Consider the following 19,214-nt stretch of genomic DNA (forward strand, 5'->3'; position numbering starts at 1 on the left):
GTTAGGGCTGTCCCATATGTCCCATTAATGAGATTTCAAAGGCTTTGTCCTGGATCTTTTGGCGTCTTCCTAAATAAAGCTCAACAACACTTGGGGTGTCCTGGTTTTTACTTTTTGAAATATGGCAACCCTAATTTAGGGTAGTAGGTTACCAGACACCACATTTTAGTTAAAATGGAAGTCATCTAGTTGAAATGAATCTGCATTAGTCTTAGATAAGCACAGCTAAAGAAACAGACTCAATAGTTTCAAGGACAGTGGAACATTGTTTGGCTTCTGCTTTCTCATAGCTGCAAATTGTCAAATTTTGCATGAAAACAAAAAAATGAAGAGGATGAAGTTCACAAAGTCTGTAAACTCTGAATTAGAATTTGTTGGGACATTATTTTTGAATTGTTAAATGGTCATATCTATTTTTTGTTAGCATGTTCCCCCCCCCCCCAACCTTTGCTTCCTAATGGACCAACACCCTCAAGACTAAAAAAAATACATAGGTTACCTATTCCAACAAAACAAATTATTGTGTATGCTGTAATGGGACAGGTTGAGTGCAAAACATTATAACTGGTACATAAATAATAATGATAATTATAGTAATAACTAGCATGAGTTTGGCCAAACTGCGGGAGGCAGTGAAAGATAGGTATGCCTGGCATGCTCTGGTCCATGGGGTCATGAAGAATTGGACACGACTGAACGACAACAAATTTATACCCCACCCATCTGGCTGGGCTTCCCCAGCCACTCTGGGCGGCTTCCAACAGCATATTAAAATACAATAATCTATTAAACATTAAAAGCTTCCCTAAACAGGGCTGCCTTCAGATGTCTTCTAAAAGTCTGGCAGTTGTTTTTCTCTTTGACATCTGGTGGGAGGGTGTTCCACAGAGCGGGTGCCACTACTGAGAAGGCCCTCTGCCTGGTTCCCTGTAACTTGGCATCTCGCAGTGAGGGAACCGCCAGAAGGCCATCAGCACTGGACCTCAGTGTCCGGGCAGAATGATGGGGGTGAAGACGCTCCTTAAGGTATACTGGACCGAGGCCGCTTAGGGCTTTAAAGGTCAGAACCAACACTTTGAATTGTGCTTGGAAACGTACTGGGAGCCAATGTAGGTCTTTCAAGACTGGTGTTATGTGGTCTTGGCGGCCGCTCCCAGCAATCTTTCATGTAGTGTAGTAATTGGACAATATTTTATCTGAAGCTCTTAACAAAGTCCCAGCTCTGCATAATATAAATAGAACTGTGTGCACAAACTATATGCCACTCTGAAGACTTCTGCCAAAATCAGGTTTAGAAACATGCTCAAGTAACCTGAACACTAAGATCACTTAAGCAGTCATCATTCTGTAATTTGCAGTACTCTCTATGAGTATTTATTACAGATTACAAAATATTTTTGTGTTTCAGTAGCACTTCTGTGCTTTATAATGATGTATTCATACCTACCTTCCCAAAAAGCAATCTATTTCAGCAATAAAGCACTTCATCACAGTATGCTTGACATCCAAATGCATCCAAACTATAGTAAGACATGAACAAGACTACAGCCTTCCCACTACCCCACACAGGGGTAGGGCTTCAAAAACATTCACTTCTACTTTCAGTTAACCACAGCTTGTTGAACTGTCTAAACTATGAATTATGCTTATCATTAATTTTGGTTTGTTTAAATAAGCCAGTTTTACAAATCTTTATTTGACATTTAAAATAAGCCAATTATCCAGAGTTTGTCAGGTTTGAACAAGACAAACCACACTTAACCAAAAGTTTCCAAATGCCTCCTAGCTGCATGGAAGGAGGAAAGGAGAGCATCAGAGTTCCCAAAAAATGTTAGATTTAGGTCAGTTTAATGCAACATCCAAATATGGCTAGTGTAATGAACAGTAGTAGTTTACTCCACATTACACTGATGTTACAGCCAATATAGAAAAGAAGTATGGCTAAATTTATTGTTGGAACAAAGAACTGCTAACAGAATTGTAATCATACTAATAATCTGAACAATTCATAAACTGAAAGTATCAAGCATTATATATTTCCCATAATTTATGTGAAGAACATTTACTACCTGGCAGGGGCTTTTGATGAGACCAGTGATGAATATACCTCATTTAATACTGTATTATCTTTTCAGTATGTATATAAAAGGTAAATACAGCATATGTGAAGCTATGAATTAGTAACCAATTAAGCAATATATCTGTTCAAGTCTTATATTACAGAATATGAAGTCAAATAGGCAGAAACATTTATAAAATCTGAAGTAAACCATCTGTATTCTAACACACAAATGTTCTGTACCAATTAAATACAGTATAGCAGAAATATAATATAAATTACACTTTACAGTAATTTCAAAATACTAGGAGTTAGCTTACTATACATATAAATCGAAGAACAGCAGCAACTTGTCTGTAAGGTCCCATTATCTCAATTTCTTTCTAAAATATAAAGAATACAGCAGGCCATTCTTATATTTCCTTTTTACCATTTTCTACTTTACAAATATTCAAGACAGTATCTATACATGGAATAGTTCCCAAACATTTTGAACACATAATACAAATCCACAATTAAAAATTAACTTTACAGATTAAATCACTTCTGAGCATTTCATCTGAGATTGGTCATTGCCAGTAACAAACAGTGCATGATTTGTAGTTGTGATCCACTACTGCTGCTTTGTATTTTCCCCATTTTCCAAAAAAAGCCATTTGTTGAAAATTTTGTCCACCTTCTCCTTTGCAGTAATACTGTTTCTGCATCCAGATTGCCTGGTTGGCACATGAAAAATGCCCAACACATAAACTTTAGGCATTGTTAATATTTTCAATAAATGTCAAATTGGCACAGTGGCAGGCCCATAGGAAGACAAAATAGAAAACAAAAATGATAGCAGTCTCTTCAGTGTGCTTAATAAACACAGGATATAAGGCAGCGTGGTGCCTGGTGTTAACTTGTAGAAATATGGCACCAAGCTATCAAGTAAAACAAACATATACAATACAACCCAAGATATAAACAGCAAGTGTATCATTCTAATACATGTTCTTTGGTAAGTAACAGCATATGGTAGATTTCCCCTCAGATACATATTTACATCCCATTGCCCTCCCACACAATATTTTGTATGATCTAATGTGTTAAGTAGCAAATGGTCAAGTACCTCACAGTATTATTTACAAACAGCACAATCCTTTACATTTCAATTCAGAAGTAAACCTACTGAGTTCAATGGGGCTTACTCCCAGGTAAGAGAATTTAGGATTTCAGCCTGACTTTAATTTAGTGTAAAGCCATGTTTGCCTTTAGGCAGGCAAATGATACACACTCAATATATATATTACTTATTTTTTAAAAGAACCAGAGAATTATGCCCATGACTCAAACATTCAGTAACAAATTAAAAACTATACAATTACTTTGAAAATATGTCTACACAGTGATGTGTGCAGCAAGTGCAAAAACAAGAACAAAACTGCAGCTTCAGTTAATCCAAGACTTCCTGATCTCCTGTTTTCTAGAAAAAGCAGAAGCTGCTGCATCTCCTGATTGACAGAAGGATTCTGCCTCTGCTTTGGAAGAGGGTGACTTCTGCAGAACTGAACTCTTCCGTGTGTCCATGCTGGATGATACCTGAGATCGTGAACTGCTACTGCATATCTTTGTTGGAGCTGGTGTTTTAGTGACACATTCAGGACGAACAAATATCCCATGTCGTGGTTTGCAGCGGAAGTACTCTCTGCCTTTTACAGTCCCATCATGTTTCCCTTAAATAAACACAAATAATTGCAGTAAGAATTAACAGAAGTTTGAAACCATGGGAGGAATTATTAAATCTTTATTAAAGCATAAAGACTGATACTAGCCTTCACCATGGTTAATGCTTACAAAGGCTCACTCTTTACTGTGTTGTACTAACCAGTTGGTTAATAATAATGGTAATAATGGTGTTACTCATGGTTGATCAGATGTAAGCCTCAAGCATGGTGGAAGCAAAGAAAACATCACAAACAGAATGAAGCATGTGATCAGAAAACACACACAAGAGCCTCAGCCAACTCTATCATCTGGGCGCATTGAAATGGCACAAAATAAGATGCAACTGACATATTGTGGCACTCATATTTTCTGCAGTATGTAAAGTGCTTTGATGTGAAAAACTGGAAGTTGCAGTTTCTACTCAACTTCTTCATGAGCCAATTGGTTGAACAGCAGCTCCTCTATGATCTTAATGGGAAAAGAGACTCCATGATGCTGCTTTTGCCTGGTCACATCAATTGTTGTGCATCGTACCAATTTAATAAACAATTGTGCACTGTACTTGAATGACCTATACATTTCTTTTTTAAATTTTAAGCAGAAGCTGGATGGCAATCAGTGATGCTGTAGTTGGGATTCCTGCATTGCAGGGGATTAGACTAGATGACCCTTGGGTCCCAACTCTGCAATTCTGATTCTATTGCGACTTTTTAGTAACCAATGCCCTATATAGTGTCCATGAGCAGTCTGGCCATATTTTCAGTTGCTTATTTTTCTGCTGCTGCTGACCATTAAAGCACTGCATGATTCTATGGATAAATTTCTTCTGTCCTGAACTAAAGGAACCTGTGGGGAAAAGTCCTGTCCCAGTTCTCAACATCTTCAGCTGTCAATTTTACTAATGAATCTTTTCTAAAATAAAATTCCCTGGTTGTGCAAGTATTCTGGGAGTATTGTGACATGCAAATACATCAGCATATATTTGAAAGGAACATTTCGTACAAAGATTACCACAATTAAGGACAAAAGTGGAAAGGACCTAACAGAAGCAGAAGACATCAAGAAGAGGTGGCAAGAATACACAGAGGAATTATACCAGAAAGATAGGGAGGTCTCATACACCCCAGGTAATGTGGTTGCTGACCTTGAGCCAGACATCCTGGAGAGTGAAGTCAAATGGGCCTTAGAAAGCCTTGCTAACAACAAGGCCAGTGGAAGTGATGATATTCCAGCGGAACTATTTAAAATTTTAAAAGAGGATGCTGTTAAGGTGCTACACACAATATGCAAGCAAGTTTGGAAAACTCAGCAGTGGCCAGAGGATTGGAGAAGATCAGTCTACATCCCAATCCCAAAGAAGGGCAGTGCCAAAGAATGCTCCAACTACCGCACAATTGCACTCATTTCACACGCTAGCAAGGTTATGCTTAAAATTCTACAAGGCAGGCTTAAGCAGTATGTGGACCGAGAACTCCCAGAAGTGCAAGCTGGATTTCGAAGGGGCAGAGGAACCAGAGACCAAATTGCAAACATGCGCTGGATTATGGAAAAAGCCAGAGAGTTCCAGAAAAACGTCTACTTCTGCTTCATTGACTATGCAAAAGCATTTGACTGTGTCGACCACAGCAAACTATGGCAAGTTCTTAAAGAAATGGGAGTGCCGGATCACCTCATTTGTCTCCTGAGAAATCTCTATGTGGGACAAGAAGCTACAGTTAGAACTGGATATGCAACAACTGATTGGTTCAAAATTGGGAAAGGAGTATGACAAGGCTGTATATTGTCTCCCTGCTTATTTAACTTATATGCAGAATTCATCATGCGAAAGGCTGGACTGGATGAATCCCCAACCGGAATTAAGATTGCCGGAAAAAATATCAACAACCTCAGATATGCTGATGATACTACCTTGATGGCAGAAAGTGAGGAAGAATTAAAGAACCTTTTAATGAGGGTGAAAGAAGAGAGCGCAAAATATGGTCTGAAGCTCAACATCAAAAAAACTAAGATCATGGCCACTGGTCCCATCACCTCCTGGCAAATAGAAGGGGAAGAAATGGAGGCAGTGAGACATTTCACTTTCTTGGGTTCCATGATCACTGCAGATGGTGACAGCAGTCACAAAATTAGAAGACGCCTGCTTCTTGGGAGAAAAGCAATGACAAACCTAGACAGCATCTTAAAAAGCAAAGACATCACCTTGCCGACAAAGGTCCGTATAGTTAAAGCTATGGTTTTCCCAGTAGTAATGTACGGAAGTGAGAGCTGGACCATAAAGAAGGCTGATCGCCGTAGAATTGATGCTTTTGAATTATGGTGCTGGAGGAGACTCTTGAGAGTCCCATGGACTGCAAGAAGATCAAACCTATCCATTCTCAAAGAAATCAGCCCTGAGTACTCACTAGAAGGACAGATCCTGAAGTTGAGGCTCCAGTACTTTGGCCACCTCATGAGAAGAGAAGACTCCCTAGAAAAGACCCTGATGTTGGGAAAGATGGAGGGCACAAGGAGAAGGGGACGACAGAGGATGAGATGGTTGGACAGTGTTCTCGAAGCTACTAACATGAGTTTGGCCAAACTGCGAGAGGCAGTGAAGGATAGGCGTGCCTGGCGTGCTCTGGTCCATGGGGTCACGAAGAGTCGGACACGACTGAACGACTGAAGAACAACATATTTGAAAGTCTCTGATATGCAGTAGCAATCAATGGCCTCATTTGCATGCCACAGTAAGTCTGTTTGTATTGAACCATGGTTTAATTGTGAAAGTGCCTCTCTTCTGCCATGCAGGTCTTCGTGCAGTTTCTTCCCCTTCCCTATACTTGGTATTTTCAGGCTTGCTGCTGATGGTTTATCTTATTGCCTCAGTTGTTTAGCAATGTTTCCCTCTCATATGGTGAATTAAGGTCCAGAGCATAAAGTGAGATAATCTTGATTAAATTCATTTCTTTAATCATTAAAATTTGTAAGAAAAAGTGTTGGAATTAAAGATGCTTATATTTGATTATCTTATGAGAAGAGCTTGCAAGAAATTTGGATCTTCTTTGTGACTAGTCTAGTCCATTTGTGGTTTGTTTGAAAACACAATAAGCCATAGAATTCCTTGTTTGAAACAAGGCAGGGGAGCCACATACATCCGATTAAACCATGATTTAAGACAAATGAGGACTTACTGTGACATGCAGATTGGGCCAGTATTGGAATAGTATTTGACAGCTCCTCACTGCACATCAACGCTCTACACCCAGGACGATGAAATCATCTGCTTGGTCCTAGCAGTCATGCTGCAGCTTTCTCTATTCTTTATCAACTAGCTTTGATTACAACAGTCTTTTTGTCTGATTATCCCAGGGTTTGGACCCAACCCCACTTTGCACCCCTTCCTCTAGGGTGCCCAATGAAATACCTGTGTGTGCTGCCTTGAGTTTCATGAAGGAAGATAGGTGGGATGTAAATGAATAAAAGTAAACAAGCATTACTAATTTCACCAGTTGGACTTCTCCAGTCCTAAAATACTGGGATATACAAATATCACCAGACAACTTGTATCTAGGATTCTAAATATATAATGGAAAGGATCATATCTTACCTGTTTGAAAATGTAATTCAACGCCAACCCAGGTACCAGATGAAAAATCAACAGGACCGACATATCTTACTATGCCTGGCTTGTTACTACCAATATACACTTGTTCCCCCACTTCCACCCAACTAGGGTGTTCTTCAGAAGTAACATCTTCACAATGAGAGACATCTAAATGATTTTTTCCAATGAAGTCATCTGCTAGGAAAGAGTCTGCATACATCTGACAATATGAAGCCTCTTTTATTCTGACAGACAATGAAGGATTTTCAGTACTGTTTGACCGCTGATATCCCACTGGTGTAGGTGGCAAGTGGCTCAAAGGATTGTCCTGGTTGTAAATATTATCTGAGAAACCTGAGGCAAAATTCGTTCCAGCTGTTGAGACCTTTTTCTTTTGACTAGAAGAGGTGCTGGAACAGAACTGTGGACCTACAGAACATTCAAGTTCCTTTCCATCTTCAGCACCCATGAATTCTGTAAATGCGTGATCCTCAAAAACATTTGAAGTGTGTTCAACTGTTGCTTCTCGAAATGGAAATTCAATCCCATGTGGTGTGTTTTTATTAGCTGAGGAATCCAAACCTGTGCACTGTAACTGTGTGGGAATGGTAGTAGTACTTTCATACATAGGAATCTCTGCTGCTAAGGCACTATTTTCTTTAACTGGTGACATGAGCACCTTATATTTTGCAAAGTCTCTTTCTGGTTCTGAAGTCTCCTTGTTTGATGGTCTTAAATCGTGAATTAGATGGGCTACAGAATGGTCATTAGAATCCAAATCCCTAATCTGATTGGCTAATTGATCTGTGCTATCACTACAGGGAACAAGCATATCAGACAAAGTAGCATTAGAGGCACTGTGGGAAAAGTAGCCACTAGTAATACTGCTAGTGGTAGGACTACGAGATACTTCTTTTTCAACAACACGAGGGTTTACAAAGTCTCCTTTAGAGGATAACCATTCCCTGTTTTCCAAGCTAGCATTGTAGACACTGAAGTCAGCAAATTCTTCGGGCACATATGGCTTCTTGTTAATGGCCTCCAACTCGTCGTCATCCTCGGAGTCCTGCTAAAATTGTAAATATTTACAGTTACTACTTCTGCATTTTAAACAAAAGCATGACAAGTTATCACTGAAGGATAAATAAATGCCTGCCCACTTGTGCAATGAGTATTCATTTTCCTCTTGTCTCCCCTGCACTCCCCTGTGTACACCAAAGATCTGCTCTGGAGGGTTTCACCAACCCTCTAGAGCAGATTTTTAGGGAGGGGTTGCAAGTGGGAGGAAAGAAGGGGAAGTTCTGCTGCACAAGCAAAAATCTGCTTGGGTAATGCTGGATGTTGCCAAAACTTGGCTATTTTAAGAACACTTGCCATTCACTTTATTCTAAAAGTTTGATTATTAAGGAAATTAAGATGATTATATGTGTGTGTGTGTGTGTGTGTGTGTGCACACGCATGTGTGCGCACCTTATGATTGGGATCAAGTCTAAAGCTATTTTGGGTTAGTGGTACTAGATACCCCATTCCTAATAGATACCCCATTATCAAGGAGTTTAATCCCTACATTTTAAGCAACCATGTCTGATCCTAATTCAGGTCTCACTTGTTGGTCCAATATAAATATTGTTTCACTGGCCATGTATAGATTGTAGTGACAGTTATTTTTTCTTATACAATACAAAAAATTTGTTTTTGTGCAACTCCATTTTTAGCCACCTGCACAGCTGTGTTAAATTGAATAAGATAATGATTAAATGAACTTTATTAAAATTCCTGCCATGTGTAATGATTACAGCTAATTTCTGTCAAGATTCCAACTGTGGTGAAGGTTTACATCCTAATCACCATACTGCCATATACACAATATTTAGAACCAAACATCTTTCTGCATCTATCACAAGATGCATGTGGATTTTAAATCTTTTATACAAGAAGGGAAGGTAGTGTAGTGTAGGAGTAGTCTATTAAACTAGTCCTGGACTATGTGTTCATAGACAAGGTGTTAAACAATAGGTAATACTGGCATAGTTGAAACAGTGGAGATTATGATAAATCTATCAGGCACTAGGAAAAACTTGTGTCTTTCCATGGAACTATTGGTCTGCATTGCTTTGCTTTTAAAGCAATGAAATGAGTCCAAAGTCTGTACTGCTGAAGTATTTGTCAAGGCCAATGGCTAGTACAAAATAGTTATTTGGATAGGATATTGCTGAAGTTATGTGTTATTTAAAGCAGCAGCATAAATGCCAGTAGTTGCTCTAGTTTTTTTTAGTTTTCTAGCAATGCAGAACAAGTAATCAGCTCTCATTAACAGATATGCCCTGCCCATTCAAGTATGCAGTGGAATGCTTCTGCTCTTTCTGTACTACTTCTAGTAATGCATGTAACTTTTATAATATTTATGTATACAATTTCTATTATCTAGCTAAAATTGCTAACTATCTATGGGTAGAATTCAAAGTAGTGCTAAGTCACTGGTTCCATTAGTGCAAGGACTCCCCCCACCCTTTCCATCCACCGTTCTACGAGTTTCCCCAATCCTTTGGAGATTTCAGAGTTCCATTATGCAAATGGAAATCATTCTGCTCATGCATTTACTTAGTTTAATACCACTCTATATGTTATCTTTGTTTGAATTTCCTAGAATAAACTTCTTTCTCTCACCCACCTGCTCATTGCAAAGCTTCTTCTACACTTTAAAATTATGAGTATCTAGACCAGGCTTCCTCAACCTCGGCCCTCCATATGTTTTTGGCGTACAACTCTCATGAGCCCTAGCTAGCAGGACCAGTAGTGAGAGATTGAGGAAGCCTGATCTAGACAAGCCAACTAGTTCGTAATGGTAATGCAGATGAGCTGAAAATTCTTATTGCTGATAAGCACTACACACCTGTGTGCTAGCCAGGATTTTTGTGAGAGTATATTCGGATTAAATAAAGCTTACTAAGATTTCTATATTGTAAGTAATATATATTTGTTCTTTAATTGAAGTGGGTTATGCAAGACTTCATCCTCATTATTGCAAGTAGACAGAAGGTGGTGAGCCTATAAAATTATACCTAAAGTAAAAACAAGCAAACTATATAGAGGTACTCTAGAATTTGCATCCAAGAGGTATAGTGTACAAGCAGAAGGCACTTCCATTTAACCAAGCAGTCATGCCACCCGCTTCCTACTTTAGTCCCCTGTATCATATGCTATGCTGCTTGGGAGAATCCCCTAAACCTCAGGAACAATTTTCAGGGGGCTCAGAAGAAAGCCCACTCTGTGAAAAAGAACTCCATTCCATCCAAGGAATTGATGTTAGAATCAAAGCCCAAATCCTTACATGCATCACACACTTTTCAGTTTGCAGAATTTGTTTCAATAAATTATGTTGTCCTTTTCTGTGTAACAGGAACTCTAGCAACTCTTAAGTGTAACCCATTTCTATCAGTTGTTGATGGGGTTTGTTTTTTTTAGCGATATCATCAGAATTGGCCAAGCTATCTGAAAATGGTTATAGGAATTTCCTCTTGAGTTTAGTATAAATAACAAAATGAAGTACATATTGAAAAACCTAAACAAGCTGCATTCCACAAATAGCAATTGCTCTGAAAAGATACTTCTGATATAATTTCTCAAGACAGAGTATGCATGATTTGGAATCTCAGTGTGAAAAAGACCACACATAGGACAAAATGTGTGAAATCATAGATAATAACCTTCAAAAGCATGTTATATGTAATCAAAGATAGACTTTTTTAAAAAATAGAAGAGTGGGGTGTTTTGCTAACTTTATTATAGAAATACACCCTTAATTTAGTTTAGATAATTGGAGGGTGGTGGTCATGGCAAGCTAAATATTAGTTCTTGGTATCATGGGGGTTGATGTGACATTATTTGCACACAGTGAACTACTCAACTGTTTTTGCATTTGAGTCTGCTTTGTGCCAATAATAATTTTTGCAATAGTGTATCACAATTTATTCTAAACTACTGGTAATAATAATATAAACAGCATGAGAGTGAGGAACTTTGTTGGCATTAATCCAACTTCTGCAGTAATACAAACTACTGGAGTACCAAATGTAGATCTTAGAAATTCATTCTGTGAAATTTCTACATGTTCCATTTCTGTTAATCTCCAAATCTCAGTTCAGTAAAACAGCTGGGAGGGGACTTCTGCATAACCAAAAACAGCATGCAGTGCTCTCAAAGTTTTTTTCTGAGACAGTGGTCCCAAATAGTTAACATTAGAGATTTATTCAATGGCTTCACTATCAAGTGGCCATTTATGGTGAGAGATATATTTTCCAAAGGCAAAAATACTTGTTTTAGCATAATTAACATTAAGTTGTACTCACTAATATATCAATCTAAAGTTGCACAGCAACAATTTTAGCACTACATGGGCAGGACCATAAAGTCTGAATATAATGATACTGTAAGGTTCTCAGTTGTTGCTCATGAGTAACCAAGCCGACTCTGTCGTTCCTTTTTTAAGTTATTTATTGTGCAGTTATTTACAGTGCAGAGCATAAGGTTCACGTCTGTCTCCTCCTCAGTCAGTCTGGGAATGACCCCTGCCGGTTCTTTGACCAGCATAAAAGCCATGGTATGCGGAACCCCCGCCTACCATCCCTGCGCCGACCACCTCTGCGCAAGTGGGGCGACGGAAGAGGTGTGCCTTCTCTTGCCCTAGCTTGGTGCAATGGCTCTTCTACCTTGCCAGAGCCCTGATTCCCACTTCCGCGATCAGCTTCCCCCTCCCCACTAGAGGGATCGCTGCTTCCCCCACTGAACGATGAGGAATTGCTCAACATATGAGGCGTGGGCTCGCGATACTGAGAAAGTCCTAACACCTCTCCACTCTGGGACGAGGGCAGTTCCCTGACAGATACGATCCAATTTGTGGAACAGTGCCAATACTGAAAAGTGGTTAGAGGTATACTGGTTAGAACTTGAATGAAGTTTTACCCACTAAAAATTGATTTCTATGACATAGATTGAGTAATCTGTAAGATAGGGCTCACCATTCATTAGACATTTTTAACTAGTCCAACATGGTCTAATCATTTCAGAATCTTCTTGCTTATCCTCCACTAGCCCAGTAATCAACAGTCAGCACACTGTGTCCAGTCAATGTCCTTGAAAAGTGAAAATTTCTTGCAACCTTTTTCTACACTGAAGGATCCTTTCAGAGAAAACATAAAAGCCAGGGGGAAATTAGGTTTGGGCAGTATCAGGTGAACACGACAATAAATACCTACTCTGCAGTCTATGAAAAAAAACTGTTTGTTGACATATGAAAATAATTGTAATTTTAACAGTGTAATTTTAACAGTATAAAACTGATGTTTTTATACCAAAAGAAACTTAGATAATTTAAAATATAATATTCCACTAGCGAAGTGCAAAATCCTCTCAATGCTTTCTCTGCACATTCTTTGTATAGAAATGAATTATGCTGTGCCGTAAACCAAATGTAATGCTGTTTATAGATATCATAATCAAGTTAACTTAGCTGTCCACAAACAAAGCATAACATAAAAGGATAGTGTCAGCTCCATGTATCTGCTCACAGACAAATCTGGGACTTAGGTCCACTGCACTGACACCTATAGCCATGTAGCTCTAAGGTAGTGGTGAAACTGGAATAACCACATAATATTTGTTAATTAAATATGATTACATTTTGAGAAGGCTATGCTACAACTCTCTCATAGGCAAACTTGAAATCAAAAACCCGAGAGAAAGAGAGATACTCATTAATATAAAATCATGCGGCACCATTTAGAAGGGCAATTATTCATTTACAACTGTTTATGCCTATTAAGTTGCTAATTTATTAAGTGAAATTAGGTTAGAACTAAGGGTTACCAACTTTTCCCCCTAACCAAGCTCCTGTGTAATTTGGAGGGTTGCCAATTTTTCTGGCTGCTTCTTTGCCTGCAACAACTGGCTCACTGGGTGCAATTAGCAGCGAGTCATATTTATATGCCAACAAGTTTGGAAAACTCAGCAGTGGCCAGAGGATTGGAGAAGATCAGTCTACATCCCAATCCCGAAGAAGGGCAGTGCCAAAGAATGCTCTAACTACCGCACAATTGCACTCATTTCACACGCTAGCAAGGTTATGCTTAAAATTCTACAAGGCAGGCTTAAGCAGTATGTGGACCAAGAACTCCCAGAAGTGCAAGCTGGATTTCGAAGGGGCAGAGGAACCAGATATCAAATTGCAAACATGCGCTGGATTATGGAGAAAGCTAGAGAGTTCCAGAAAAACATCTACTTCTGCTTCATTGACTACGCAAAAGCATTTGACTGTGTCGACCACAGCAAACTATGGCAAGTTCTTAAAGAAATGGAAGTGCCAGATCACCTCATCCGTCTCCTGAGAAATCTCTATGTGGGACAAGAAGCTACAGTTAGAACTAGATATGGAATAACTGGTTGGTTCAAAATTGGGAAAGGAGTATGACAAGGCTGTATATTGTCTCCCTGCTTATTTAACTTATATGCAGAATTCATCATGCGAAAGGCTGGGCTGGATGAATCCCAAACCGGAATTAAGATTGCCGGAAAAAACATCAACAACCTCAGATATGCTGATGATACTACCTTGATGGCAGAAAGTGAGGAGGAATTGAAGAACCTTTTAATGAGGGTGAAAGAGGAAAGCGCAAAATATGGTCTGAAGCTCAACATCAAAAAAACTAAGATCATGGCCACTGGTCCCATCACCTCCTGGCAAATAGAAGGGGAAGAAATGGAGGCAGTGAGAGATTTCACTTTCTTGGGTTCCATGATCACTGCAGATGGTGACAGCAGTCACGAAATTAGAAGACGCCTGCTTCTTGGGAGAAAAGCAATGACAAACTTAGACAGCATCTTAAAAAGCAAAGACATCACCTTGCCGACAAAGGTCCGTATAGTTAAAGCTATGGTTTTCCCAGTAATAATGTACGGAAGTGAGAGCTGGACCATAAAGAAGGCTGATCGCCGAAGAATTGATGCTTTTGAATTATGGTGCTGCAGGAGACTCTTGAGAGTCCCATGGACTGCAAGAAGATCAAACCTATCCATTCTCAAGGAAATCGGCCCTGAGTGCTCACTAGAAGGACAGATCCTGAAGTTGAGGCTCCAGTACTTTGGCCACCTCATGAGAAGAGAAGACTCCCTGGAAAAGACCCTGATGTTGGGAAAGATGGAGGGCACAAGGAGAAGGGGACGACAGAGGATGAGATGGTTGGACAGTGTTCTCGAAGCTACTAACATGAGTTTGGCCAAACTGCGGGAGGCAGTGAAGGATAGGCGTGCCTGGCATGCTCTGGTCCATGGGGTCACGAAGAGTCGGACACGACTGAACAACAACAACAACAACAACATATTGATTCCCATGCCCTACGATCATCCTGGCTGATTTCTCACATTGTATAGATGTTAAAGATATGAAAGCAGGCCTGTCTATGGGGTCTTTGGGTCAATTGGCAAGCCAAGCCAATAAAGGCTGCAATGGAAAAAGAGGAAATTCAGAAGATAAAGCACAACCAGGCACACAATTGTTCCCTAAATCTCCCTCCACGCTTCTCCCCCCAGGGCTGAAGGTTTTCCTGTGCTTTCAACAGCTAAATGTACACCTCAAGATACATTTTCTCCTTGCTCCCACCACCCAAAACCTCACAAATGATTTTTTTACTTATCTCTTCTGATTCCTACTCCTCATCTCCTTTCACACTTAACTTGAAACTTTCTGGCCTATCTTCACTACATACCATTCTAGGCAGAGACCTGATCTCTAAGAATCTTGCCAGGTAAACTGCAAGCTTATCTGCTTCCAGAGGCCAAGACTGGCCATAAATTGCTGTCAAGTAGCACCAGAATAAGCAAGTACTTTGACTATGAGTGGTATAAAAATGCCTTTTGTGGTGGTGGTGAGGATTAACTACCAATGTAGTTAAATTATCTTGGACCCAACCCGTTTGCAGCTTTCATATCACCACAAGGGCTTTGAACCTGGGCTGGTAGCATAGCATATAGGCAGCCAGTGCAAATGTTTTAGCGTTCAATGACAAAGATGTTTCCTAGAGTACCTCTTGATGTTTTAGAGGGAGCATAACCCCAATCAGAAGAGGCAACTGGGCTATCATTTGGAAACGGGAATCACCTATTCAGAGAGCCTCAATCCTCACAAGATTCCAACACAATTTATTGGCCTGCATCCAGTCTCTGGTCCAGGGCTTGCACAATCTCTCCAGATTCAGATGTTATGAAGAAGAAGAAGAAGAAGAAGAAGAAGAAGAAGAAGAAAAAGAAGAAAAAGAAGAATTTGGATTTGATATCCTGCTTTATCACTACCTGAAGGAGTCTCAATGCGACTAACATTCTCCTTTCCCTTCCTTCCCCACAACAAACACTCTGTGAGGTGAGTGGGGCTGAGAGACTTCAAAGAAGTGTGACTAGCCCAAGGTCACCCAGCAGCTGCATGTGGAGGAGTGGAGACACGAACCCGGTTCACCAGATTACGAGTCTACCACTCTTAACCACTACACCACACTGGCACTCCCAGTGGATAAATAGAGCTGCATATCATTAGTGTACTGCTCCAAAACTCCTAACATCCTGTTAGAACCCCAAGGGGATAAAGAACACTCCCCCAATGTTATTCTCTGGACTCAGCTATGCAGATAGGTGTGCAACCAATGTAATACAGTGCCTCTGATACCCACCCCACACAGTTTATCCTGGAAGATACCATGGTCACTGGTATCAAAGGCAGCTGAAAGACCAAGCAAGAGTAACAGGGTCCCAATTCCATCTACCTCTTGGTAAAGGTCATCTATCAGTGTAACCAAAGTTTATTCTGTCCCCAAACCAGGCCTAAACCCAAGATTGCAGTATACCCAGTTCAGTGTCAACGCTAGGTATACAATACTTTATTTTATAAAATTGATTGTCTATGTGAGGAAGCCAAGAAAGGTGGACATTTCAAATATATGAAAATGAATGGCAAGTCTACTTTGCTGTACACTTCAACAATTACATTTTTCAGTCTAAACCATACAAATTAAACATGTAGAAGTATTGGAAAGTTCATGAATGCTGACATTCTGAATTTACCAGTGAATAAGCCAAACAAAGTTCTACCTTTTCCATTGAAAACTTATATATGAATGATCATTTCAAAATATATTAATGATCAATTTACAAATAATTGTAACAAATTATGCATTTTGCCACATATTTAAAAGCCAACATGCGTATTGTATCCACATCCTGTTTTCTTCACTATTACAGTATAGCAAAAATTACACCCCATGACAGGGCCTTAAACCACCACCAGGCATTATGACAGAAACCAATGCAAAACTTACAATATTTTCTTCATGGTAGGCTATGTGTTCTACTGGCATGCTACTGGCATTACTTCCTGAGGGCACAACACAACCAGCGCTATGTACCTGAGATGATGGCATGCTCTGCAAAGGTTAAGACACACAAAACATCACACAAGTAAGGTATTTACAAACCCATGCATGTTAGTAAGACAGGAGGACACGTTTTTAAAACAACTCAGGCAAGGAGGTTAAATGGCTTAAGTTAATTACAGAAATCCATGCAACACCACATTCATCTTCACTTGTGGAAAACATGACACCGTTTCCCAAAATGGTGCTATAGCCTAATAAAAGAAATTGACAATTCAGGACAGCTGTTTTACACAGACAATGATTAAGCAGAAACACACTCCATGCTGAACAAAAGGTGACAAACTGAAATAGGATTATCATTCCAGTCTAGAGAAAAGGAATTGCGGAATTTTAATGTAGGATTCCGAATTCACCATATCGCAAATGCAAGCTGCAAGTTAATTTACTGGCAAAGAAATAGCTACTTGCACATAAATTAATCAAGATTAAGAACGATAATAGTTCTTAACTACCTACCTCTTTACTAAGTAGAGGCCGACTTTCAAAGGAGATCTTTTTATGCTCTTCTTTTACTGGCATTAAAGGTTTGAAAAACTTGGGTGGCTGTGGAGGAAAATGCTTTAAATGGGCTGACAGTTGATGCATGTGGATTCTCTGATACATAACCTTGGATAATGAAAATAAACACACACACAAATAGGTTAGTATTCTAACATCAACTGCCAAAAATAAGTAAAAAAATGAAAAAGAAAGTGATATAAAGCACCACAGGAAATAACCATGATGATGAGCATATTAGATCCTCATTTGTGCCATGTTACGAAATATGTTCATTTCCCTGCTTACTATTCAGGGTAAATGTTGTTGTTTGTACAATGAAATAACAGTGGAGTAACAGAGAGGGTTGGATCCAGACTTTATCGCCATGGGAAAAAGGCTTTTAATTAAGCGACGGGGAGGGGGCATGGCAACTTTTGCTAATTTCCCCTCCTCCTGTAGCCACAGTGCCATCTCTCACACTGTTTGAGAGGGTTTGCTCAAGGTATAGGATTGTATGCAAACCAGTCCGCATGTCTCATAGCATGCTCTCTGCTATTTGTACAGTAAACATATTTTATCACCTACAACTCCCTCCTTTGCATCAGAAAGTTTTGCTAAACAAAGTTTAGCAAAAGCTTGTCTGCAATTCAGAACATACTTCAAAGAGAACTAAATATGAGCTGTGGATGTCTCAAAAGGAAAAGTCTGCCATTCTTTTCTAGAAGTACACAGTGGTAATTATTTACATATGACTCGTAGCATCACTAGAATTTCAGTGCAGCTGCTGGTTAATATAACCTAAGAGAGAATGATTATGTACCTGTCAGCATAAGGTAACAACTTATATGCAATTTGGCAGTTTAAAACAAAGTAAGTCACAAAGCTACAACATTAGTACTAAAACCAAATTTTAATCACTTGTTCCCTAAACAGTTATTCATTATAATAATGGTAACAGTAATAACAACAACAACAATAATTGTACCCTGACCATTTGACTTGATTGCCCCAGCCACTCTGGCAGCTCCAATATAATTTTTTTCTTTCCTTTCTTATCACTAAATCTCCCTCCTCTTCCTTTATGCTGTCATGAATATGCATGTGCACATTTTCTTTTCCTACTTCTCTTTCCTCTGTTTTTGTAAACTCCTCAGGGGAAAAACTGTCTTACTGCTCCTATCACTACATAAAGCACTATGTGCATTGATTCTACTATATAAATAATAATGCTTGTTCTAGGAGATAAAACTTATTGGTATATGATCCTAAGTGCTTGGTCTGGAGAGGCACATCCATTTTTACTTCAGAACTTCTTAAAGGATGCTGGGATAGTCGTTTTAGGCTCTGCAGCACCAAAGCACCCACAAGCTAACCTTCATCATCATGGGAGAAATAGCCTTTGCTAGCAGATTAAAACACTGTATCGGTTAGGACTGAATGCTGCTTTACACATACACATTCACCACAAGAATTTAAAGACAGTAGAACAGAGGGAAATACCCTTTGCATCACACACACAAACACACACACACACAATTTCATATATTGACCCAATTAAAACTAAACACAATAAAAATCTTACCACCAGCATCTTTACTTCTGCGAGGAGAATCTCTGGGTAAAGTACCATAACATGATACATCTTGATAACTGGAAGAACAATCTAATACATCTAGATGACCTTCTGACCACCCCTAAAGTCATAAACAACCAAGAAAAGAAGCAAAGAATAATTTTCAAGCTACAAAAAAGTTCAGATCCTTTCAAATAGTCAATGTTCTCTCACACATACATGTTTTTATTACTACCAAAACTTATCAAATTTATTTATGCAACTCAATCCTGTGCATTTTATTCAGAAGTATATCCCCAATGCATTCAGTGGACCTTGCTCCATGGTGTGTCTAGGAGC

The 19,214-nt window shown here is 39.3% G+C and overlaps 1 protein-coding gene across 1 annotated transcript in view; it reads right to left on the bottom strand.

The window, feature by feature from the left end:
- Positions 1 to 2,098: 2,098 nt before the first annotated feature.
- KIF13A (kinesin family member 13A) overlaps positions 2,099 to 19,214 on the bottom strand; it is a 73,031-nt gene continuing 55,915 nt past the window's right edge. Inside the window, 6 exon segments of the mRNA XM_033154657.1 lie at positions 2,099 to 3,771; positions 7,350 to 8,415; positions 16,706 to 16,810; positions 17,279 to 17,371; positions 17,373 to 17,428; positions 18,885 to 18,996. Of these exon segments, the coding sequence (XP_033010548.1) occupies positions 3,488 to 3,771; positions 7,350 to 8,415; positions 16,706 to 16,810; positions 17,279 to 17,371; positions 17,373 to 17,428; positions 18,885 to 18,996 (1,716 nt within the window). The 3' untranslated portion in view covers positions 2,099 to 3,487.

The sequence above is a fragment of the Lacerta agilis genome, chromosome 7, assembly GCF_009819535.1.
Source record: "Lacerta agilis isolate rLacAgi1 chromosome 7, rLacAgi1.pri, whole genome shotgun sequence".
NCBI lineage: Eukaryota > Metazoa > Chordata > Lepidosauria > Squamata > Lacertidae > Lacerta > Lacerta agilis.